The sequence below is a fragment of the Thamnophis elegans genome, chromosome Z, assembly GCF_009769535.1.
Source record: "Thamnophis elegans isolate rThaEle1 chromosome Z, rThaEle1.pri, whole genome shotgun sequence".
In the NCBI taxonomy this organism is placed as follows: Eukaryota; Metazoa; Chordata; class Lepidosauria; order Squamata; family Colubridae; genus Thamnophis; species Thamnophis elegans.
Window position 1 is genome coordinate 61,460,818 of NC_045558.1, and position 26,190 is coordinate 61,487,007.

General features: G+C 45.1%; 1 protein-coding gene across 6 annotated transcripts in view; it reads right to left on the reverse strand.

Moving 5' to 3' along the window:
• Window positions 1–26,190, reverse strand: part of CLASP2 (cytoplasmic linker associated protein 2) — a 378,890-nt gene that overhangs the window by 143,375 nt on the left and 209,325 nt on the right. For all 6 annotated transcript variants that reach the window (XM_032238129.1, XM_032238126.1, XM_032238125.1 and 3 more), the window contains 6 exons: window positions 24,025–24,095; window positions 23,137–23,196; window positions 16,806–16,883; window positions 16,215–16,382; window positions 15,511–15,566; window positions 15,213–15,383 (listed from right to left, as the gene is read on the reverse strand). In XM_032238129.1, coding sequence (XP_032094020.1) covers window positions 15,213–15,383; window positions 15,511–15,566; window positions 16,215–16,382; window positions 16,806–16,883; window positions 23,137–23,196; window positions 24,025–24,095 — 604 coding nt within the window. The remainder of the gene's footprint in view (window positions 1–15,212; window positions 15,384–15,510; window positions 15,567–16,214; window positions 16,383–16,805; window positions 16,884–23,136; window positions 23,197–24,024; window positions 24,096–26,190) is intronic.

Below are 26,190 nucleotides of genomic sequence, written 5' to 3' on the forward strand. Positions count from 1 at the left end.
GTTCATTTTGTAGGATAGAATGGAATCTCCCAAATCTTACCATTATATCAAGCTGTTCCTATCTTGCTCGGGTAACTGTCTCCCTGAGAGGTTTTGGCAGTTGTAATTTTAAATAGTTGTCATTTGGAAGTTGCATTTATATTCTCAGGAATGGTGGAGATTAAGCTCATGAGCTGCTGACAGATCCAAAGGAATGAGAAGAGGATGCTTTTTTGAGTATTGAAAACTTTGAAAAATGAATCTTGGATATTCTGAAAGGGCATGAAAGTTCTTGAAGCCGAACTGTGTGATAGCAGAGAAAGACCATTGGCTTACCTGAAGGGTCCTTCTCTGTGCACCACGGGAGAGTCCAAGCAATGGGTTATTTCAGTGTGCTTGCCCTGGACTGAGAAAATCTTTTCCCTGGCCATGCCTCCTGGCGTGGCTCCATTCTCCAGAAAAAATAGAAAGGTCTGGCCGAGAGGATGGTCAAGAAGAGTCCAATGACCAATTTAGCTGACACGGAGAGCATGCATCCCGGGACGAATCTGGGTGAGTTGGACTCTCCCGCGGTGCACAGAGAAGGACCCTTCAGGTAAGCCAATGGTCTTTCTCCTGTGCACCACTTGGAGAGTCCAAGCAATGGGACATACCCAAGTTACTGTCCATCTGGGTGGGCAGAAGTAGCGTCCCAGGATTCGGTCGCAGGAACAACTGCCTGGAGTACCCTCCTGCCGAAAGGCGCCTCAGCCGAGGCAAAACCGTCCAGTCTGCAGAGTCTGACAAAGGGCGACGGCGCCGACCACGTGGCCGCCCCACAAACCTCCGCGATGGAATATTGGACGGCCCCGGCTGCAACGGTGGCCGTGGTTCCCGTAGAGTGTAGTGGAGTGACCCGGAGCTGCCCTAGACTGACTCTTGTAGGCCGAGGCGATGCACGCCCTCAACCACCTGCAAACGGTGGAGGAGGGGACCTCCTTGCCAAAGGAGCCGGACTGGAAGGATACAAACAGGGCCCCAGACATACGGAAGCCTGAGGACTGGAGCAGGTAGATTTTCAGAGTGTGACACATATCCAGCTCATGCCAGGAACCCTCCTGAGCGCGAGAAAGGCGAGGTCAAACAAGCCGCAAGATGACCTCTTGCGCCCTGTGGAGCCAGGTGGTGACCTTCGGAATGAAGGAAGGGCAAGGTTCAAAGCGACCTGTTGGGAGGAACGATGCACAGGTCCTGGTGGACCGACAGGACCGCCAACCCGGAATACGGCAGGCAGATGTGAAGGCCATCAGGAACGCCGTCTACAGCGTAAGATGTCGGAGGAAGACCGAGCGTAGCGGCCCGAAGGGCAGAAAGGTGAAAACCTGCGGCACCGCAGACAGTCGCCAGGCAGGACAACGATGCACTGTGGGAGGACGAAGAATGGAGACGTCCTTCAGGAAACGACGTACCCTGGGGATCCTACTGAACAACAAGGGAGCATCCCCGAGCCAGACGGCAGACAAGGCTGCTCCCTGGCGCTGCAGTGTGTTCGGGAACAGGCTATTCCCAAGGCCCCCCGCAAGAAACCCAACACGTGGTCCACCGGTGCTGAGACCGGGGCAATGAGAAGGGTCTCACACCACCTGGAAGGGATGCCCAGACGGCATTGTAGATTCTCGTCGTGGAAGAAGATTGAACAGCTTGAAGGGTGCGCACCACCTTCTCTGACAAGCCTTTGTTCCCGAGCAGGTCCCCCTCAGGGGCCAGGTGGCCAACCGGAGCCACAGATGTCCGGATGGGCAACAGCCCTCTGGCAGAGGGAGACCTGATCGGGGGAACCCGCCACAGGGAGGGGACACTGACAGGCTGACCAAGGCGGTGAGCCACGATCTCCGGGCCCGCAGGGAGTCACGAAGAACACCTCCGCCCCCCGCTATGATCCTGGACGGGACTTGCAGTAAGAGAGGAAGAGGATGGGAGGTGCAAGGAGTCTCCGGGCCAGTGGCACTGCAGAGCGTCCGTTCCACTTGTCCTTGGAGACAGGCAGCGGAAAGGGATCACCTGAGCTGAGTGTTCTCCCTGGTGGCGAAGAGGCCCACCGGCGGTGGACCGAACTCGTGGAAGAGGCAATGGAAGACTGCAGGATCGAGATGCCACTTGGCAGGATCTCTGGTGGGCCTGCTGACACAGTCTGCTTGGGTGTTGGCTACACTCAAGATGAGGTCGGAGCGCATGGATTCCAGGTGACGTTCTGCCCAGCGGCCCAGCGGCCCAGGGCCTCCGCCTCCGGCATCAGTAGGTTGGAATCAGGCACCATCCTGGCGGACGATGAGTGCCTCGGTGAACACATTGTCCGATCTCAGGAGGACGTGACGGCGGCGAACAGACAAAGGAGACGAAGAGCCGACCTGGCCGCCCTTAGTTCCAGAAGATTGATGCTGCGACGAGATTCTGACGCGGACCACTTGCCCTGGACCACAAGGGAACCCAGGTGCGCTCCCCAGCCGGAGAGACAGGTGACAGTGGTGACGATGACCACATCGTGCCCCCTGAAGATGGTGCCCCTCGAGGATAGTTGACGAGGCCCACCATTGGAGGGGCCATTTTACGGTTGGGGGCACGGGAATCAGTTGGGTCGAGTCGCTGTCGGCCCTCAGGTGAAGCAGGAGTGGCCACTGCCGCGTCATGGAGTGTAGACGGGCCCAGGGAACAATCGACAGGCGCAAATCCATTTCCCCAGCAACTGTGAAGAGAATCACAGGGACCTGCCTTGCATGTAGCAATATGTAAGCCAGAGATCATGGAGCCTCTACCCTGTCCTGGGGCAGGAAAACCTGACATGCATGATGTCTATCACCGCCCCCAGGAGACTGGTTCTGGAGAAGGAACAAGACGACTCTATTCCAAGTTGAGAGAGGACCACGAATTCCGAGGGTCCGCATGGAGATGCGGAAGTCCCGCACAGCTCGTTGCCTGGAAGACGACTGGAGATGATGATGCCATCCAGGCCGCATCGCAAACGTACTGGCCTGCACCTGAGGAGCACCACCGGGACCTTCGTGAAGGTTCTGGATGCCGACGACAGGCCGAATGGAAGAACTCTGTAATGAAAAGCCGGCCGGCATAGAAAATGCGCAGGAACCACCTGTGCTGGGGACGGATGGGAGCATCCGTCCAAATTGATGGAAGCCAGAGGGACTCCCTGGCGGATCCCCGCCAGAAGTGGCGAGAGGGACTGCAACTTGAACCTCCGATAGGCAAGGTGCCGGTTGAGGTACTAGGGGTCCAAGATGCCTCTCCCCTCTCCCCCCCAAGGTCATGGGCACAAGGAAGAGGATGGAGGGAAAAATACCACCCTTTCTGGCCGGAAGACGCCCGTACTATGCCCTTGCCTCTAGAAGGTGAAAGACCTTCTGGACCATCCACCCCCTTCTCAGAGGCAGGGGGAGAGGGTCACCTGATGAAGGTCCTGGGGGACGGAGACAGGAACCCCAGGGAGAGGCCCCCTATGATGGACCGTAGCACCCAAGCATCCACAGCCTTCCGGGTCCAAGAGGAGGCGAACAACTGCAGTCGACCCCCGATGGGGGCGACCTCAGCAGTCACCTAGACTTACGGAAGAGCCCACAGGAGCCCCACCTCATTTTAGCCTGCGAAACATCATATTGTGTTCCTCCTGTCTCGAAAGGAGGACCTGTCCTGAGGCCTGACTCCGACTCGCCTGCGGGTCTATCGGAAGGGTTGAAGGGGGTGGATGTGGAGAGCTCAGAGGCGCGAAGCGCTGCCTCCTAGGATAAGGGGTAGACTGACGGTCTTGCTTCTTGGAAGTGGAAGACAAGACCTTCCTACTGCCCTTTGACTTCCGGGGCCTCCCCGAATAGCCTGGCAGCCGAGAGGCCGACGCCAGCTATCATTTGCGGTTCTGGTCGGCCCGCCAGGGGCGGAGCCAAAAGAGGCGTCGAGATGCAACGTCCGACGCCAAGGCCCTGGAAACCAAATTTGGTGGCTCTTGGGGAGGTGTCCCCGGCATACTGGACAGCCGCCACTATCATAGCTACGCTGGTGAAGTCTCTTGGCTGTCGCCGGAAGCGTGGTCTGGAGCCCCCGCAGCCAGATCACTACAGCCCTATTAAAAAGGGAGGGCAGAAGAAGGTGTCTTAATGACCCAAGCCGCCGCAAGATATGACTAGTGACAGGCCTTTTTGTCCCCCGCTTGAAGCCCTCCAAGGGATCCGCGGGGAGGGGATAGTCAAATGGCAGGGCCGTAGTGAGGGGATCCACCTCAGGGAGCACCAAGGAGGTCCTCCAGGGCGGGAACCCTGGTATACAACTTCTTGTCCGCCCACCGGGGGAGGACGAAGTGGCTGGTTGGTTCCACTGATGCAGAATCTAAGAACAGCTCACCATTTCTTTGCCGGGAAGGTGGAGCCTAGACATGGCAGCATTGGGATCCACCAGAACAGCCACAGATGGGGACCCTAATCCCAACTCCAGTGGCAGCTGTAAAGTTATGCAGGAACAACTTAACGGTGAAAAGACCACATCCCCTGCTAATTGATGTATCTCCTGTACAGGATCCTCAAAGCTGAGGATTCACTGACCACTGAGGATTCAAGAAGACCATGGCGCGCCTGCCTTGCCGGAGGAGGACTCCCCTGGACAGGCTGGGAAGGGCCGGGCAAGAGGGTGGGAGGAGCGTGCTGCCGCATGCCGGCTCCATACCCTTGGCAATGGCCCGGGCCACCATCGCTTGCATATGAGGAGATAACCCAGATGCGGGATCTGAGCCAGGGTCCTGCTCAATCGGTTCTCCCTGAGGGAGAGAGGGCTGCCCCAAGGGCAGGTCAGGGAAGCTCCTCAGGAGAGGGCCCCTGATCATAAATTCAGGAGGGGGGTGGAGACGATGTAACTAGGAATCCATCAGGAAACAAGTCCTGCGACTCCACCTCTTCGGCTGGAAGGACTGCAGGGTCCCCCCGGGAGGAGACGGGACCGAGGATACCCCAGTAGGAGCACGGGGGAAGATCCTCCTCTGCCAGGCGCTTTGCCTCCCAAAGCAATTGTCAAGGGCCCTCTGGCGCCTTTCAGCGTCTTAAGCCTCAGCTACAGAGGTGTTCTCGGAGTTCTTACGCTGACTGATCACCCTACCCCTGCCTGACCCAGTACCCTTTGCAGGAGAGGAAAAACCTGCTAGGAACCTGCGCAGGACCCAGTCTACCAGACAAAGAACCTGATGTAGAGGGTTCCATGGTGAATCATCACTCAGATTGGGCTGACCAGTGCAGGAGGAGGCAGGGGTGTTGGATACTCTGAACTGGCTACTCTGCAATAAAGGAAACACAAAAGGTCGTAAGTAGAGGAATCCATAGTAAAAACATTTCATAAATGAGAGAAGGAAGGCAGAGAAGCAATGCCAGAAAGAGCAGAGGGAATGGAAGGCCTGCAGGAGTACTGCAAGACCTATCAGGAGGGCAGAGAAGGGCCAGGCACATGCGAAGAAAAAAATATCCAGATTATTTAAGCAGGCCCCAGGCCGTTTCTCTGAGCCAAAGCACAGGCCACGAGCGGCACTGGCATTGGCACCGCTTGGGGATCGTTGAGGATGGCAGAAGGCTCAGTAGAGAGACCCCCCTGTGCCCCCTGGTCATCCAGCGGCTCCTGATGAGGCGTTGCTGAAGCGATAGGCCTTGGCATGAAAGGCGCGTGAAAGGCCCCTGCTAAAAATGGCCGTCGCAACAGCGTGGGGGCGAAGGAGAGCAGTGTGGCATGCGTGTGGCTGAACCGGCTGCCTAACACCCCTCCACGGCAGGCTAGAGTGAAGCTAAGGCCAAAAAGCGAAAAAACTCTGTTTAAAATAACAAAGGTGGCTCACAGAGATCGCTGCGGTCCTAAAAAGCCTTGCTGGTGATTGCCACGCCTTTTAAAAGTCAAGCGGCAGGCCTCTGCAGCCGGCTGAGTCAGCGCGGCCTTGGAGAACCCTCCCCCACCACTCGCCTACCTCCTGGCCTCAGAAGGCCTGTTACAGCAATCAAAAACACATCAACATAACAAGGAAAGGCTAGCAAAGGGAAAAGGGAAAGAGTAGAAGGGAAAAGAATTAGTTTGGATAGTCCAAGCCAAAGGTAAAAGACCAAATAGCTGGAGCTCACGAAAATCAATCAGATCGGGCTGACTGAGAATTTTTTCTGGAGAATGGAGCCACACCAGGAGGCGTGGCCAGGGAAAAGATTTTCTCAGTCCAGGGCAAGCAGACTGAAATAACCCATTGCTTGGACGCTCTAAGCGGTGCACAGGAGAAACAGAGTAAGGGCTCCGTCTCCTGGTGGAATTTGATGCTGGGAAGGAGAAGACTTTGAAGTGCTTTGTGAAAGTAAATTGTTTCCATTTGCCTGGAACTGAACTGATAAGCCTGGCTTGTTGTGGACTTGTGGAATTTACACCTTCAAATTATTTATATTTGACACTTGGATGACACAGAAAACTTGTGACTGAAACTCTCTGAATCTAGATGGATTACAAATACACTGGGCAGTGTGAAACCTGGATTTTTTTTAAGCTACGTGAATTGTTTTTTGAACAGCTGGAGAGGGAAACTTATAACTATTGGGTTTTTTGTGGGCCTTGTGGATTATAAATAACATTTGCTATAAGAAGAATAAATAGATTTAAGAAGAACATTGAAGAAACCTGCTGGATTAATTCAGACATAGACTGTGTGAAACTTAAAGTACTGAAATTGATTGTTGACTTCAAAAAATACAAAAAAAAATGGGGGGGGGGATGAAAAGGGATGGAAGATTTGGGAGAATTTAGAATTATTGTTGGGCATTTGCTTTAAAGCTGTTGATATATTGATATAGTTTAAAATGTCAAACTCAAATTTATCAAAACTAGGGGGGGAAATCCCATCTGCACTATCTTCAGCAATGTCAAGCCCCTCAAGCCAAAGGTCCATAGAAAGTTTAATTCAGCAGGAGAAAATGAACACAATCTGAAAGATATGCAAGCATTGTTTCAATCATTAGAAGAGGCCATAACCAAGAATCACAATGAAATGAAGAATGAGATGGGAGAGAGGAAGACAGAGATGGGAGAGATGAAGGAGAAAATAGAAAGCATGAATGAAAAATTGGGGTATTTTCAGCAAATGTTAGCCAAAACCAAAGAAAAGATCAAAACTATTGAAGAGAAATCAGAACAGAGTGTCAACTTGCAAAGCATTCCTGACCTGCTCTCGAAGTGCCATAGGCAGGGGGATGGGGAATCGAGCCTTGCAGCTGCATTGAGGAACTTACATTTCAGTCAAAACAAAGTACATTCCAGCTGGCAGCGTCAATATTATCTCCAGGGTGACCCACAGTGACCTGAGAGAGTGACTTCTACAACTCAGGAAATTGCTTTGTTGGGGAATGTGACTGATGACACACCTTGTGGGGAGGGGGAATCAGGGTCAGAGCCAAGGTGTAAATTAAATGAGGTAGAGTTGGCTTTACTTGGTTCATGCCAATATGAATCTCCTAATAAATAATTGGATTTCTTTTGGAGCTTGGCTTGAGGCCCATGATTTAATTAGGGCAATGGTTGGAACCCTGACAGCAAGCCAACTCTCCTAAAACTAATCAAAGCAACTGGGATTCTTGAGTCCCAGGCTCTCCATTCACTTCTTGACACCTGGGGTGCATGGAGAGAAACTCAGGCTACCATGGCAGAGGGAGGACTATCCGAAGAGAACCTGCTCCATGTAACCCAGAGCGGGGCAGAACTTGCTCCCATCCAGGGAAATTCAGGAAACAGCAGCCCAATTGGAACCAAATTGTAATTCTCTCTGGACATCAAAGTGGAGACAGCCGAGATACTTGCCCCAGCAACCAAAACAAAAAGGGATGAGTATTGGTGGGAAAAAGTCCCTAAAGCAACTGAGGTTGAGGTTCCCCACCCTAGTGCCTGGGGCTGAGCAAGCTAGGAAGAGGGAAATGGATGAGGGACTGGGAACAGGCCAGAGTCTCAAAAACTCTAATGGAATCCTTGTGGGGGATCCCTAGAATAGCTGAGGGAGAAATTTGACTGAACCCACCCTTCGTAATGAGGGGCTGTCATGCCACTCAAAGGAGAGGGGGGTTGCAACTGAGTCTTTTAAAATGAGGAGACCTATATGGACACAGCCCCCATTCTCCACCTACCAAAGGAGAATGAGCCGGAGGCTGCAACGAGTGGCTCCTCCATCCAACAGGCAAGCCGCCCAAGGCAGGCATCCCTCTCTATGAACTAGAGCTGAAGGAGATTGGCAAACACACCAAATGCAGGCATACAGGAGCCAACATGATGAGGGAGGAGCAGTGCTGAATGAACCGCCACAATTCAGGGGAACATTCAATAGGGATTCGGATCAACTGGCTCTATTCCCCCAGCGGTAAGACGTTGATGACTTCCTACAAGTTCTAGAAGACAGATTTGAGGAGGTGGCGCAGTGGTTAGGGTGCAGTACTGCAGCCACTTCAGCTGACTGCTAGTATTGCAGCTCGGCGGTTCAAATCTCACCAGCTCAGGGTTGACTCAGCCTCCCATCCTTCCGAGGTGGGTAAAATGAGGACCCAGATTGTGGGGGCAATATGCTGACTCTGTAAACCGCTTAGAGAGGGCTGAAAGCCCTATGAAGCGGTATATAAGTCTAACTGCTATTGCTATTGCTATCAGTACGTGAAGGATGAGCTTCGAAACCTAAAGCAAAGAGGGTGACCCATTAAGGAGCATATCCCTGAATTCATGAGAGTCATGGGGAAGATATCCTCTTTGTCAGAGCAATTATTAGTTCATTTTTTCAGAACGAGCGTGGACAAGCAAATTGCCCAAGTAACCACCTATCAGGACATTCCAAACTAGTTCTCTTAGTGGTTCTGAGTAGCCATAAAAGTTGAGTATGGATTGCGCGCCAATGACATGCGGAAGCAATGTCCCCAAAACCTGCCAGGCTGTAGAGGTCCCTCCCCACCCAGCCAAAGGAGAAGGGGGAACTCCAGCCAACAATGACCAATTGCTGGATCCCTATGACAGTGAGGACCAAGGTAAGCCTGCCAGGCTGTAGAGGTCCCTCCCCACCCAGCCAAAGGAAAAGGGGGAACTCCAGCCAACAATGACCAATTGCTGGATCCCTATGACAGTGAGGACCAAGGTAAAAATGACCCATGGTGAGTGAACTGATCTATCCCTTCGCAATCCCAATACACCTCATAGCCACCAAAGCATGGATCTAGGGTACTTTTTAAGCCCTAATAGACTCAGACTGCACTTGATGCTTGATTAACATAACCATGGTCCTGAAACTGGGAATTAGAGTGAAGAGACTGGCCCACCCAATCAGATTCAAACAGGTCAATGGGTCCCTATTGGGGAGAGCCTACACCACCCACCTGAACGAACCAGTGAGGCTAGAGCTAGCAGATCACTGGGAAGCAATTTGATTCATAATAGCCCCCAGAATGACAGGCACACACATACTGGGACTCTTTTGGCTAGACAAGATAAGGGATCTCAAACCCTTCTGCACCAGCAAATAGAAGCATTGCCCACACAGGAAACCGCCCCGAAGGCCACACCAGAACAATTGGCAGCCATCTCCGACAAAATCTAAGGTCGAACAGATCAGAATACAGCATTTTATGCCTCCCGAAATCCCGCCCCTTCACCAAAATGACTGTGCATAGCTTTTAGAAGGCTTTCAGAGACTCCTGGGGGCTGGGGAGGGCAGAAATGAACAAAAAAGGGCAGTTTTTTAGTTTAGTTTAGTTTAGTTTGAATTTATTTATAGGCCGCCCTTTTCCCTAAGGGGACTCAGGGCGGCTTACAACATATAGGGAGGGAATACACACAATGACAGTTAAAAGAGAACAACACATAATTAAAAATAAAAAGCAACATTCATTCATCATTCGGGTGGGGACAGATTATGATCTTTAACCCCAGGCCTGACGGGATAGCCAGATCTTGAGGGCTGTGCGGAAGGTCTGGAGGGTGGTGAGGGTACGAATCTCCACGGGGAGATCGTTCCAAAGGGTCGGAGCTACTACTAAAAAGGCTCTCCTCCGCGTAGTTGCCAGTCGGCACTGACTGGCGGATGGAACTCGGAGGAGGCCTAATCTGTGAGATCTAATAGATCGCAGGGAGGTAATTGGCAGGAGGCGGTCTCTCAAGTACCCAGATCCACTACCATGGAGGGCTTTATAGGTGGTAAGTAGTACCTTGAAGCACACCCAGAGATCAACAGGTAGCCAGCGCAGCTCGCGGAGGATAGGTGTTATGTGGGCAAACCGAGGTGCACCCATAATCACTCGCGCGGCCGCATTCTGGACTAGCTGAAGTCGCCGGATGCTCTTCAAGGGCAGCCCCATGTAGAGCACGTTGCAGTATTCGCGCAGTTTTTGTTCAATCTTTCTCCCCCCAGCCCCCAGGAGCACTCTACAGTTGCAAGAAAAAGTATGTGAACTCCTTGGGATTACGTGGAGTTTTGCATGAATTGGTCATAAAATGTGCTCTGAACTTCGTCTAAGTCACAACAATAGAAAAACACAGTCTGCTGAACATAATACTACACAAACATTAGATGTTGCCATGGTTTAATTGAACATAACATGTAAACATTCACTAAAAGAACTTTTTGCAAAGGAACCGGTGCTGAAGCATCCTGATCCTGAACAACCCTTCATCATCCAAGCAGATACTAGTGACATGGCAGTGGGAGCAGTGCTACTCCAAAGAAATAGTCAAGAAAAATCACAGTCCTGTGACTACACCTCCTGTAAACTCATGGACACAGAGAAGTGCTGGGCCACATGGGAAAAAGAGGCTTTTGAGGTAAGATGGGCACTGCTAACCTGGTGCCACCTTCTGGAAGGGAGGGAGAAACATTTGAAGTCTGGACTGACCACAAAAATCTGGAGGTCCCTTAGGACCCCGCGAAAACTATCGACCAAACAAGTCCACTGGCACAATTCTTCAACCGATTCAATTTTGTGCTAAAGCACATCCCAGAGGGGAGGAATTTCCTAGCTGATGCCCTCTCCCGCATGACACAGTACAAATGCAAATGGGAGGAGGTAGTAAATGCCATCGTCCCCCCTATACAAACAGCAGCCCAAGTGACCACCCTACGACAACGCCGCAACCGGCAAGACTGACCCACAAGTGATCTAACCACAAAACCCAAAATCGAACTGTTAGCAGACCCCTGGTTCTGTGACAGCCAACATATCTTGACAAAAAGGGAGGACCTAGCGTGGAAAGGGACAAAACTCTACATCCCAGAGTTTCTATGCACCTTAATCCTCCAGAGGAGCCATGGTGTCAAATGGGCAAGCCACTTTGGGTTCCTAAAGACTTTACACTTAGCACAGAGGCAATTTTGGTGGCCCGGCATGAAGATGTGAACGGTTATGTGAAAAGTTGCACCATTTGTGCCACTGTGAAAAGCGACCAGGAAACCCCCCTGCAACCGGTGGCAGAGCAAACGAAGCTATGGGAGGAAATCACAATGGACTTTATAGTGGAGTTGCCAAAGAGCAGGGCGGGGGGGGGAAACACTGTGATCTGGACTGTGATTGACTTATTCTCTAAGCAGGCACACTTCATACCCTGCAGCGGACTACCCTCAGCCCACCAGCTAGCCAAACTGTTGCTGAAGCACATCTACCACCTGCGTGGAATGCCATGGAGAATCATCTCAGACAGAGGGGTCCAGTTTATGGCTAAGTTCTGGAGGGAGTTCCTGCAGTCCATTGGGTCATCCCAGGGCATTAGCTCAGCTTTTCATCTAGCTACCAATGGGGGGGGGGGGGGGAAGAATGTCTGAATGCCATGGTAGAGTAGAACCTGAGGTGTTATATGAACTATAAGCAGCTCAATTGGGCAGATCACCTGCTTTTTGCTGATAATGCTTTTTGCTGAACAATAATGCTGTTCACAGTAGCAAGGGACTAATTCCATTCAAAGTAGTCCCAATGGCAGAATACCCAAGGAATCTCCCCCTCCTCAATCAGCTTGACAGACTGTCAACGTTAAAAGCAGCATGAGAAAACATCAAGAAAGCACTAGCTAAAGCGGCACAGACTACAAGAAGCAGGCAGACAAACACCAAGCCCCACAATGGCCATTCCAGCTAGGGGAAAAGATCTACCTTTCCACAAAATACTTGAGGTTAAAACTCCCCAGTAAAAAGCTGGGACCCACGTTCATGAGGCCATTCCCCATAGTGAAAGTTATCAACCCAGTCACAATGCAATTAAAACTGCACCAACTGCTAGGGAATATATACTCGATATTCCATAGCAGCCTCCAAACTTTGTTTGGGTCAGTCCTGAGACCACTACCGCATGTGCCCCTGGACACAGTGGTCATAGGTGCCCAAACCCATTATGAGGTGTAATGCATCCTCAACTGTAGGTGGCACAAGATACAGCTCCAATATCTAATCAAGTAGAAGGGCTACCCCTTATCAGAGGAGTTTTGGGTAAAGAGCAGAAATATCCAAGCTGACCATCTCATAGCTAAATTCCATGAAGACAATCCAACAAAGCCTGGGGGGTGTTGCACCCCTAAAATGTATACCTGTATTCAAACTGTTTTTGCTTGCAAAGGGAGCATTCAGGAAGTGAGGGCAACTGAAGATCAACTTGCGAAGCATTCCTGACTTGCTCTCAAGGTACCATAGGCAGGGGGATGGGGAATCGAGCCTTGCACTTGCATCCAGGAACTTGCATTTCAGTCAAAAAAGCACATTCCAACTGGCAATGTCACCCTGCGGGTCCAGGGTGACCCACAGTGACTGGAGGGAGTGACTTCTAAAACCCAGAAAATCGCTTCATTGGGGAATGTGACTGATGACACACCTTGGGGGAAGGGGAAACAGGGTCAGAGTCAAGGCGTGAATTAAGGTCAGAGTGGGATTCACTTGGTTCGTCTCGACATGAAGCTCCTAATAAATAACTGGATTTCTTTTGAAGCTTGGCTTGAGGTTCATGATTTAATTAGGGCATCAGTCAGAACCCTGACATAGGGGGAAAAAAACTAAGGAAATGAACCAGAGATTAATGCAGGCTAATAAAGAATTGGGGGAAACTGTAATTCAGTTGCGGATGGAGAAGGCTGAACATTTTCTGAGATTCCAGAATATTGAAGAAGAAAAAGAGGAAGAGGAATTGATGGCAAAGGCACTATGTTAGCGAAACAGGAGATGAGGGCTGAGTTCTAAACAGGAGATGTGGGCTGTGTTTAGAATACATACTAGTTATGCAAGAAAGAAGAAACTCCCAAGGAAGGTGCATGTGAGATTCATGAAAAAAACCAGAGCAGACATTCTTTAAAAAGTAAGAGATTAACTGCTGAAATATAAAGGGAAAGAGATCATGGTTTTAAAACAGGTGCCCAGAAAAGTAAGAGATCTACAGAAGCAATACCAATTCCAAAGTGATAAAAGAACATATAGATCTAAAACCAAAAATATTTCTGTTTGGTATCATACCAGAAAAATATAATAAGAGACTATGTACTATGTAATACTACATGTGTTAACAGTGGCTAGAATTGTATTTGCACAACATCAGAAAAGTGTGGAGATCCCTACAGAAGAGAAGATAATTTAAAAAAAATCTAGAATGTGCAAAAATGGATAGACTAATACTTGAAATAAAAGAAAAGGCATGGAATATTTCAAAATATGGGATTCGTTTTATCAACTAGTTTGTTTTATCAACTAACAAACTAAGTAACAAGCCCCTTGTCTTGGCGAAAGGGCCTTCATAGTTCAATGAAGCTATGAGTTATGCCGTGCAGGACCACCTAAGATGGACAGGTCATAGCAGAGAGTTCTGACAAAACGTGATCCACTGGAGAAGGAAATGGCAACCCTCTCCAGTATCTTTGCCATTACCAAAAGGCAAAAAGATATTATGCTGGACAATGAGCCCCTCAGGTTGGAAGATGTCCAATATGCTATTGGGGAAGAGCAGAGGGTACTAGTAGTGCCAGAAAGAGTGAAGCGACTAGGCCAAAACCGAAAGGATGCTCAGTTGTGGATGTATCTGGTGGTGAAAGGAAAGTCCAATGCTGTAAAGATCTATACTCCATAGGAACCTGGAATGTAAGATCCATGAATCAAGGCAAGCTGGACGTGGTCAAACAAGAGATAACAAGATTGCGCATCGACATCTTAGGAATCAGTGAACTAAAATGGAGAGGAATGGGTGAATTTAATTCAGACGACCATCAGATATACTACTGCAAGCAAGAATCCCTCAAAAGAAATGGAGTAGCCTTCATAGTCAATAAAAGAGTAGGAAAAGCAATGCTGGGATACAATCCCAAAAATGATAGAATGATCTCAGTTCGAATCCAAGGCAAACCATTCAACATCACAGTAGTCCAAGTCTTTGCCCCAACCACTGATGCTGAAGAGGATAAAACTGACCAAAAGCCCAACACTTTATAGAATCAACACCAAAAAATGATGTCCTTATTATCATGGGGAATTGGAATGCTAAAGTAGGAAGCCAAAAGATAACTGGAATAACAGGCAAGTTTGGCCTTGGAGTACAACATGAAGCAGGGCACAGGCTGATAGAATTTTGTCAAGAGACAACTCTTTTCCAACAACCCAAGAGACGACTCTATACATGGACATCAACAGGTGGTCAACACAGAAATCAGATTGACTATGTGCTCTGCAACCAAAGATGGAGAAACTCTATACCTATGATGGTGAACCTATGGCACACGTGCAACAGGTGGCACTCGGAGCAATTTGTCCAGGTACGTGAAGTGTTGCCTGTCAGGTTCACTTCGGCTTTCGGTTTTGGCCATTTTTCACCCTCTGGAGGCTTCTTTGAAGCCTCTGGAGGCGAAAAACGACCCAAAGCGCAAACTGGAAGTTTGGGAACAAGTTTGGGTTGGTTTATGCTTCGAAAGAGCCAAGGAGGAAGAGTGCAGAAAGGGGAAGTTGCCTCTTGAAAAAACACCTTTGGGACAACTATGATCTGGATGACTGAGAACTTCCATAGACACCTAACAAGAAAACACTGAATAAATTGGAAAAACAGTTTCAGCAACTTATTACTATGAATTAATAAATGTCTTCATTGCTGGGAAAGTCTCTATTCACTAAGTTAAATAACTCACTCACTGATGTAACGAAATGAAGGGAAAATATCATTTCAATATGCATAAAAAATTCTGAGAAGTGGTTTATTTATATTGAACATGTCCCCTACCTAGGGAAGCATATGATCCTGGAGGTAGACCAGCAGTTGCTAAGTGACCAGTTCCTGATGGCTGACTGATAGCATGACGTGCCTTTGCCCCAGCGGCAGCATTAACATCAATGTCACTGCAAGACCTCTGCAGCGTTCCTAAGGTCGGATCTGCTTTGCTGCCACTTGAAACTGAAAAAAAAAACAGAAAACTGCATATCAATATTCCCACCTCATTTGGTACTTTAAAAAGTCCTAAAGAGATTTGTCTAAGTTACTTCTAAAATTTCTGCCTGGTCTTGTACATTGAGCAAATTACCTCTATTAGCCATACTTGCAGAACTGGAGGTGGACCATTTTGAAGAAAAGGGACGACTGAAAGAAAAGCAAAACAATAGTTTTTGTAATGTAAATTATTTAACATTTCATGTTCTCTTCAATACTCTTAAACTTGTATAAAACTCTAATCAGGAAATTTTTTTGCATGAAAAATCTTGGAACATTTTCCTGAGCAACTCAATTCAGTGTCACTATTTCACAAAACCTGCTATAGACTTTCACATAATTCTAATATAGAATGCACACTGAAAGATAGGTACTATCTAAATAAGGCAGTGAGGATATATTACATTAAACTACATTTTTATCTGCAATAATATGTGGAAATAGCCTTGGAAGGCAGGAGTAAGAGCTGCAGACTAGGCAAAAGTCAGATAAGAGGTAGTTGAGCCTTCGGAAGGACTGTAGATAAATGATTCAGAAGAGACTCTTCCTAATTTCTTTTGGATTGTAAAGGTAAAGGGTGAGAAATGTACTTTCAGATTTACAATAATCTTTTAAGGCAATCTGTTAATGAAATAATAAAGTTAGAGCTGTTACCTCTGGGTGCGCCTCTTGCAAGAGAGACAATACTATAGTTACTTATTCAGCAGGTGGAAATAAGTTCAAGAAAAAGGCCCCAATCTGACGCGGACTGTATATAGATCTTGTGGGCAGAAATATTTTCTTTAGACTGATACTTACTTTAGACTTTCTTGTGAGCTGGAAGATGACCTGTCTGATTGTGGAAGTGATGCAATGCTACCAGAATTCTTTAAGTAAGTCTGGAGACTTCTTTGATAGGATGGTTCAAGACTATTATACAGAACTTCTGCCTCACCAGGAAAATGATTTCTTAGGCCTAGATAAGTCCTAAAAGAAACCACATAAAATAAAATTTCTTTATTAGAGAAAGGAAAATATTTCTGGAAACAGAAACAATCTTCCAACACTAGTAAAAAAAAATTCTAACATTTTAAAAACTCTCAACTTCACAAAGCTCAGAGTCCAACATAGCTAGAATGGAACTATTAACATATTATTATGTATGCTCCCTGGAGTTATTGTATGTTAGTGGGTGGTCACATACATCTATTTATTTTTGTTTATTAAATAAATTTATGTGACCATCCAACTAGCACACAATCACTCCAGGAGCCATACAACATTAAAAATCAACAATATCGTATGAACCCCAGAACCCCTCTCCTAAATTTGTGGCTTATTCTTTTCTGCTAAAAAGTATCAATACTTTCCAAATTACTGTACTTAAATCAAACTTTGAATTAATCTTACTTTCGTGCCTCCACTCTTGCCTCAGCATCAGCATCATGAATGCCCTTCTTGATAGTTTCAACCAGAACAGCTGCATGCCTGTAAGAGAAAACCAGAAATAAATATTACTTCTAATTTATCTTAACTTTAACAGAGGAGTTGCTGTTTCTTGAAAAAACTAGATAATGAATTCAAAAAAGTTCTGAGAAGAGAGTAGCACCTGACCAGCTTTACCCAGATCCAGATGCCAATTGGCTCCCTGCTTTTGGGCAACATTGGGAAAAGCCTAGTGAATAGCTATAATAAAATCTTAGGGTCAAGATATGTCTACTCTCAGTTCTGCAGGAAATCTGAAAAAGAAATTTAGAAGTTCTTAGTTTACACAGGGATGAGGATTAGGGATTGAAATTCTAGCAAGATAGCAATTCTGCAACATATCATAGCAGATAGAATTTATGATAATATGTTTCTGATAGAATGGCAAAAGTTCCGGTAAGATCTTGGTTAAAACAAAAGAAAGATAAGGCAATGATCCCAACTATTAGGGATGAAAGAGATGAAATTCATAACACTTTAATGGATATAAATTGTCATTTTTAAAATTTGATTCAGACTTATATAGTATTCAAGATAATGTATTGAATGAAGATATTTAGTGTTTTAAAAAGTATAATTAAGCTACCTCAAGTAGATTATAAAAACTTGTATTTGTTCCACTCTCTGAAGTAGAAATTAAACAAATAATTTTTAAAAGGGAAAGTAGTAAAACACCAGAATTAGATGGAATCCCTATTGAGATATTAATTATTTATTAATGAGGGTGGCTATCTTAGAAAGGAAAAGAAAAAGAAAGATTAACCAGAAAAAATGAATATTTGTGAAGGATTAATGTGATCTTGAGTCAGCTAGGGAAGGAATAGTATGTAGATATAGGTGTGCAAAAATACTCTTCCAGGAAATATTCTTTGCCTATCACTCACAAAACTTAGAACTGTACTTAACTGCTACCATTCAAAAATAAAATTGAATTTCTATAAATATGTTTCTCTTTAGAAGAGAGGATTTCAGTTACAGATCTAATGTTTTGAATGCAAAAAGCAATTTTAGCACTATATTTGACTGAGACGATCATTATCACAAATATGATTTCATAATTTAATAAGAGATGTTGTTAAAATTAGGAGTGCCTTGGAGTTGGCCAGTTATAACAAATTTGAAATGATAATGACACTATCAAACAACAGCTGCCTATTCCAGGTCCTTGAGAAGAATTTGATAGGTGTATAAAAATGCCAAATCTATTCTAAATATCTAGTTGACTGTGAAATCAATCATAGTAATAATTTACAACTGCGCTGATACCTCTGTCAATAATACTGAACAAGTCAGGCCATGGCTACTAAATATCAAAAACATATTCCAAGTTATCCCACTTCCTTTTATATGGATGAGCTGAAACTATAGAAAAACACAACCTGAAATAGAATCACTGCTCAACCGTTTCCAAATATACAGTCAAGATATCACAATGGAGTCTGGATTAGACAAATGTGCCACCTCACTGATAAAGAGAAAAAATAGTGAAAACTGAAGGAATCAAGTTGCCCTATGGAAATAACCTCAAGAGTCTGGATGCAAACTATCACTACAAATAGCAATAGCAACAGCACTTAGACTTATATACCGCTTCACAGGCCTTTACAGCCCTCTCTAAATACCTGGGCAGCCTTCAAGCTAACAATATCAAGTACACCAAATAGATTAGAAGTGAATGCATTATGTGAGTGAAGAAGAACTTAATATCTGAACTCAATGGCATAAATACGATCACTGCAATTAACACCTGGGCAATCCCAGTAGTTGGACACACAGCTGGAATGGTGGACTAGACTAAAACAGAACTAAAAGTCCTAGATAGGAAGATTAAAAAAAAAATACTTAAAATGAATCATGCCCTTCATGTCCACAGCAATATTGGTCGACTTTACTTACCAAGAAAAATAAGTGAGCATGGAATGTTGCAAGAACACCAGATAGCTGAAGAAAAAAAAAAGGCATTGGGAGAATATCTCCGGGACACTGAAGAAGATACACTGAAACTACTATACAGTGAAGGCTTACGGAGTACTCTAGAGAGGCCAACCTGCCTACTAGAACGATAAAATGAAGAACAGAAAAGAGAGATGGCAGGGAAAAATATTTCATTGCCAGTGCATTAAAAGTGAGCATTAGAAATAACGAAAAGTGTGAACAATCCACTGAAGCTAATACATAAAAATAGCATGCAAAGTAGATAATAACAAGACCTGACACTAGGTAGAGCAGGAAAGTTGAAAAAAAAACTGAGGTCGCATAAGACCAAGCCTTAAAGCAAATGTGTACAAAGTCAAATTGAGACAGCAGTATAGACAGCAAATACCGCTTCTGCAAAGGAGCTGAAGAAACAGTGGACCACCTAGTCAGCTGCTGTAAGCAGACTGCACAGAATGACTATAAACAGCAGCATGACAAAGTAGCAACAATGGTACATTAGAAGACGTACAAGAAATACCATTTGCCTTTAAGCAAGAAGTATATTCTAGGCAAAAAAAAGTCTGGATAGTAGACATAGAAATACCTGGAGACAGCAGATAGAAAAGAAAGAACTGGAGAAAATCACAAAGTACAAAACTTGTAAATAGAAGTAGAGCAACTAAAACAAAACTTTTGGAGCATTGCTTGAACAGCTTCAGCATTAACAAAATCACCATCAGTTAATTGTAAATGGCAGCTTTACTTGGAATAGCTTACAACCTATGACAACACTTTTAACACCATCAAATAACAACGTTTGTCTATTTCAGATCCTTTAGAAGGATTAGATAGGTGGATAAAAATGCCAAATCTAATCTAAACTGACTGTGTGACAACTGCAATAATAAATTAACATTACCAAACAACATCTTTCTATCCCAGTTCCTTGGGAAGGACTCAACAGGTGGAATCTTAATTCATTCTAAACCTCTGGCTGACTGTGCTGAGAGAGCAGGCTGAACCAGAGTAGGCCTCAAGCCTGAACCAAACTAGGGTCTCATGATATTAAGCTTTAGCTGTTCATATATAGAAATTGCAAACGTTCGCTTTTAGGAAGTCTGCACATAAGAGCTGCTGTAGCAAAAGTCTCTATTTTAATATATCTGCTGGCTTGACTGTAAAAACTGTCTGAAAGGACACAATTTACTTCCTCAAATGTATGCTATGTTGGCTATTAGCTGACTATGTATTATTACTTCCTGTAGACATGATTTTACTGTAATTCAAGGGCATATCTTGGGGGTGTATCCAAAATCTATCAGGTGGCTTAGCTAAAAGCTAAGGACTATAAAAAGGAATTTCCTGATGTCATTCGGGGTTCAGACCTTTGTCTCTCAGACCTGCGCAATAAACTATTCCTTCCCTGAAGAGCTGGCTTGCGTGTCCTGTTTTTTTCTACAACAGTTTTTGGCGACTCCTTTGCCGGGATGCTAAGCGAGGCGATGTTTCGCTGAGGGCAGCCTGACCCCTTGAACCCGTGCAACGAAACATCATTATATCACAAAATACAAAGACTTGCAAATAGAAGTAGAATGACTGTGGAAAAAGAAAATAAGTTAGTACTAATAGAAATGGATGTCTTGGGTGCAATTCCAAAACATATGGAGTACCACTCAAACACCATCAACAATAACCAAGTCATTAGTCAATTGCAAAAGCTCACATTCTGTGATAAAAATGCCAAATCCAGTCTAAATATCTGGCTGTGTGATCAACAAAAAATATATATAAACTATTTCTTTCTTTTTACAGGAGGTATAAAAAATACAACCAGTACAAAAACATTTTATGACTTCAATGAACCTGCATAAAGATGGTAACTAAATTAATCTAAAAGGTACAAAGATTAATAGGAAAGTATAAATTATATAGAAAACTGCTAAATGCACTCCAGTAACATATCAAATATTACTTCTTTTCCTGTTAGCAGTACAACTCAAATTGACATATTTGGGGCAATATCTGTTCCAAAACATTTCAGACATATTTAATTATTTAATTAAAACTACACAGAGAAAGTCCCAAAGGTGCTATTTCAAGAGGCAACTGAACTTTTTTTTTTTTTTTAATAATTTTCATTTCTCATCCAAAAAGCTTCTTCAGCTCTGGCTGGATGGTGGGTAATAGAAGGATTTATACTTCTTGCAGATAGCTGGTCCGCTGTAGTCTTTTAGAGAGTTGTTGAGGCTACCTGGAGGTTTATCTGTGTCATCACGGTTATCAAAGTACTGCAAATGGATGTGGAGCCTCTTGGAACTATGGAAAGGACTGTGCTGTAGACTGGAGATAGATGACGTCATATCCTTCCCCCTCTGTTGAGAGGTCTGTTCAATTTTGACCAGTGACGTGCGGTGAGGTTTATGCCTGGTGAGGCTCAGCTGGGCATCCTTTTGCGAAGCAGGACAGCGTTTGGCCTCGGGGGTGGGGGGGGGGAATTTGCATCGCGGGAGCCGGCAAGCACCCGGGTCTGCAGCAAAGGTGCTTGGCGGCTCCCACGATGCAAAGTGCCCCGCCGCCCCAATGCCGCCACCCACCCGCTGACCCGGCCTGCGGCCACTGCTTCTCCAAGCTCCGCCGCTGGAAGTCTCGGATCACCTCTGGGGGAAAGCTGAGTGAGAAGCGGAGCGAAGCTTCTCCGTGGCCTTCCAGCGCTGCGCAGAGGCTCTTGCAGGAGCGCGTGCCAGCGGCCCGGAGCGGCCCCGCACGCGCTCCTGCAAGAGCCTCTGCGCAGCGCCGGGAGGCTGCAGAGAAGCTTCGCTCCGCTTCTCACTCAGCCTTCCCCCAGAGGCGATCTGAGACTTCCAGCGGCGGAGGTTGGAGAAGCAGCGGCCGCAGGCCGGGTCAGCGGGTGGGCGGTGGGGCACTTTGCATTGTGGGAGCCACCAAGCACCCAGGTCTGCAGTAAAGGCGCTTGGCAGCTCCCGCGATGCAAAGTGCCCGTCTCCACAAGAAAGAAGCGAGGGCTTCTCCCGCCTGGCTCTTGTAAGGAAACCCCCGGCTAAGCGTTTTGTGGCTGGCTAAAATGCACGGACATTTCCAGCCACCCACAGGGGGACTAGGAGGGAAGGAGTCGCTCCTCGGGAGTCTATCTAGCCAGCAGCCCCAGGAGACACCCCCTGCCCCCCAGAGAAGAATTGGGGCCACCAAAGCTCCCACACCCACCCACCTTTGGGATGCAAGAGACAGCAAGGCTTGCAGCGAAAGGAATCTGGACCCTGGGAAGGTTGGGGAGGGGTGAAGAGCGAGCCTCCTCCTTCTCCCCCGCTCCTCTCCTCTGAAGCGCGCCCTCCAAAATAACCCGCCCAACGTAAGCGTGCTCAAGAAGACATGATTCGCTGCTTGCAGATCAGGAGGCGGGAGAAATAGTGCCTCTTTTCCATCTGAACTTCTTTGCCTTTTAACTCTTTCTTAACTTTTAGAAGGCGAAAAATTCCTTATGGAAAGGAGGCCCCGAGTTCTCTCGCCTCCTGCTTTGGTTAACACTAAGCAGACACCAAGCCATTGTGACTTGGAATCTGGTAGCAACTATCTTGGCTTTAATTATTTTAAAAAAAATATTTAAATTTCTTTTCTTTTCCTGAGGAGAGTGGTGAGGCTCTGCCTCCCTTGCCTCTAGTGACTGCACGTCCCTGGTTTTGACCTAGATGGCCTCTTTGACCCCTCTTTCAAACCAGTGGGCTTCTCTGTCTAAAATCTGGACTTTACTGTCTTCAAAAGAGTAGCCTTTGTCTTTTAAATGCAGATGGACTGCTGAATCTTGTCCTGATGGGTTTGTTCTCCTATGTTGTGCATGTGTAAAGTATATGACATAGTTGTTTTGCTTTGCCAATGTACATGGCTAACTGCATTGTACTACATATACCACATTGCTCAGTTTGTGACTGGGTATTTTATCCTTGGGGTGGACAAGCTTGAAAAAAACTGCAGAAAGTCCAGTTGCCTCTTAAAAAACACCTTTGGTCCATGACCTGGACTGAGAATCTCGATAGAACATTTACACAGAGAAAGCTCATATACTGCTTTTGCAAATACTCTTTCATTAAACTTTTTCAAATACTTCAACAATATGAACAATTCTCTCTCTCTCTCACTCTCTCTCTCCTTCCCCCCCCCTCTCTCACACACACACGCATAGACAGCCTCTCAAGTCCAGATCACATTATGTTTTGAGAAAAGATTCATAGTTTTTCTGAAACAAAGAAAACATTTTTGTATTTTAAAAATACAGGAGAAAATAAAGAACAATTTTTCTGAACTAAAAAAGAGGCAGAAATCATACCTTTCCAAAGAATGGGTTTGCCATTCTTGCAACAATAGGTCTAGAAATTCAAAAGAGCGCCTAGAAAATATAAAGTTTAAAGTCAATTCTAAATTTATCTGAATTAGTTACAGAAGGTAAAGATTTTAACATATTAAAAAGTCTTTAATTACTAGAAGTCCAGAAATTTGACAAACAATTATACTGAATTTAGGAGGAGGCATGATGCTTTTATCCCTTGTGTTAACCGTGGTTGTATCGTTATACATTTCTTTGAAGTAGATATGGATGATCCATACAATTCAACATGTAATCATTAAAAAATGATATTTGTTATTAGGATCAGCAAAGACGTGTCATGTGACATTGTGCTTTAGAACCGCATCACTTAGCAATGGAAATTCTGGTCCCAATTACTGTTGTAACTTGATAACTAACTGTCAGCAAAGTCCTACATCCAAATTCAGAAAAATATCCCTCCTAGATGTAACTATATTTTATGGCAAAAGTCATTCTTAATATTAATTTCCATTTATTAATTTTTGAAATTTATGCCTATTAATTTTCCTTAAAATGCACTTCATGTCAGATTATGGGGGAAGGGGTCGACCATTCTTGCCTAAAAATGTAACATTTTGAAAGCAAACTGTATATACAAGCAATATGCAAGGTCATCAGTTTTTTTGCTAGACTTATAATTTTTAGTGTTTTAAGATTTATAGGCATCCATGTTTTCTCATGCTGACATTGTGAGACTTAACCATAAGTAAGTGCTTATCAGATTATAGCTTTGATACTGATATATTTCATATTACACTGCTACAGAGTTTAAAATTGTTATTAAATATATTCATATTTTTCTAATATAGGTTAATGTAATATTCAAACGTTAAAATTCAAAAGTCTCACCTCCTTACTGCAACAGATTTTGAGGTACAGTTGCTGGTTATTAAAGGTATGAGTCTTGGCACATGTGTATGCTGAAAAGAAATATATATATATATATATACACATATATATGTAATTAGTGTCACAACCCCTGGTATGCCCAAATATGGAAGGAATCCTATTGTTTCCATTCTCTGTCTATCGGCTCGTCACAAGAGACCATCCAGACAGAAATCCAATATTTTTACTGTTGCCTTTGTTACATTTGTGTTGTATTTGTGCTGACAAATAAATAAAGGGAGACTAGTATAGATCTATTTCAAGCTATTTAGCTCTCATCAGCTAGCCATACCCTTACTGGGATTCGAACCTGGGCTGTATTACACATTAGGCAGATGTGTTAACCACTAAGCCACAAGGTTCTCCTCTTTTATCAGCTGAGCCAGGGAAATAGGTATGTAATTAGTGTCACAACCCCTGGTATGCCCAAATATGGGAGGAAGCCTACTGTTTCCATTCTCTGTCTATCGGCTCGTCACAAGAGACCATCCAGACAGAAACCCAATATTTTTACTGTTGCCTTTGTTACATTTGTGTTGTATTTGTGCTGATAAATAAATAAAGGGAGACTAGTATAGATCTATTTCAAGCTATTTAGCTCTCATCAGCTAGCCATACCCTTACTGGGATTCGAACCTGGACTGCATTACATATTAGGCAGATGTGTTAACCACTAAGCCACAAGATTCTCCTCCTTTATCAGCTGAGCCAGGGAAATAGGTATGTAATTAGTGTCACAACCCCTGGTATGCCCAAATATGGGAGGAAGCCTACTGTTTCCATTCTCTGTCTATCGGCTCGTCACAAGAGACCATCCAGACAGAAATCCAATATTTTTACTGTTGCCTTTGTTACATTTGTGTTGTATTTGTGCTGATAAATAAATAAAGGGAGACTAGTAAGCCACAAGGTTCTCCTCCTTTATCAGCTGAGTAAAATACAGTAAAAATATTGGGTTTCTGTCTGGATGGTCTCTTGTGACGAGCCGATAGACAGAGAATGGAAACAGTAGGCTTCCTCCCATATTTGGGCATACCAGGGGTTGTGACACTAATTACATACTTATTTCCCTGGCTCCGCTGATAAAGAAGGGGAACCTTGTGGCTTAGTGGTTAACACATCTGCCTAATATGTAATGCAGCCCAGGTTTGAATCCCAGTAAGGGTATGGCTAGCTGATGAGAGCTAAATAGCTTGAAATAGATCTATACTAGTCTCCCTTTATTTATTTATCAGCACAAATACAACACAAATGTAACAAAGGCAACAGTAAAAATATTGGGTTTCTGTCTGGATGATCTCTTGTGACGAGCCGATAGACAGAGAATGGAAACAGTAGACTTCCTCCCATATTTGGGCATTCCAGGGGTTGTGACACTAATTACATACCTATTTTCCTGGCTCAGCTGATAAAGGAGGAGAACCTTGTGGCTTAGTGGTTAACACATCTGCCTAATGTGTAATACAGCCCAGGTTCGAATCCCAGTAAGGGTATGGCTAGCTGTTGAGAGCTAAATAGCTTGAAATAGATCTATACTAGTCTCCCTTTATTTATTTATCAGCACAAATACAACACAAATGTAACAAAGGCAACAGTAAAAATATTGGGTTTCTGTCTGGATGGTCTCTTGTGATGAGCCGATAGACAGAGAATGGAAACAGTAGGCTTCCTCCCACATTTGGGCATACCAGGGGTTGTGACACTAATTACATACCTATTTCCCTGGCTCAGCTGATAAAAGAGGAGAACCTTGTGGCTTAGTGGTTAACACATCTGCCTAATATGTAATACAGCCCAGGTTCGAATCCCAGTAAGGGTATGGCTAGCTGATGAGAGCTAAATAGCTTGAAATAGATCTATACTAGTCTTCCTTTATTTATTTATCAGCACAAATACAACATATATATATATATATATATATATATATATATATATATATATATATACACACACACACACACACACACACACACACACACACACATACATACATACATATACATACACACACACACACACACATATACATACATACATACATACATGTACATACACACACACACACACACACATATATATATACACACACAGACACAAATACACATATACACACACACATACATATAC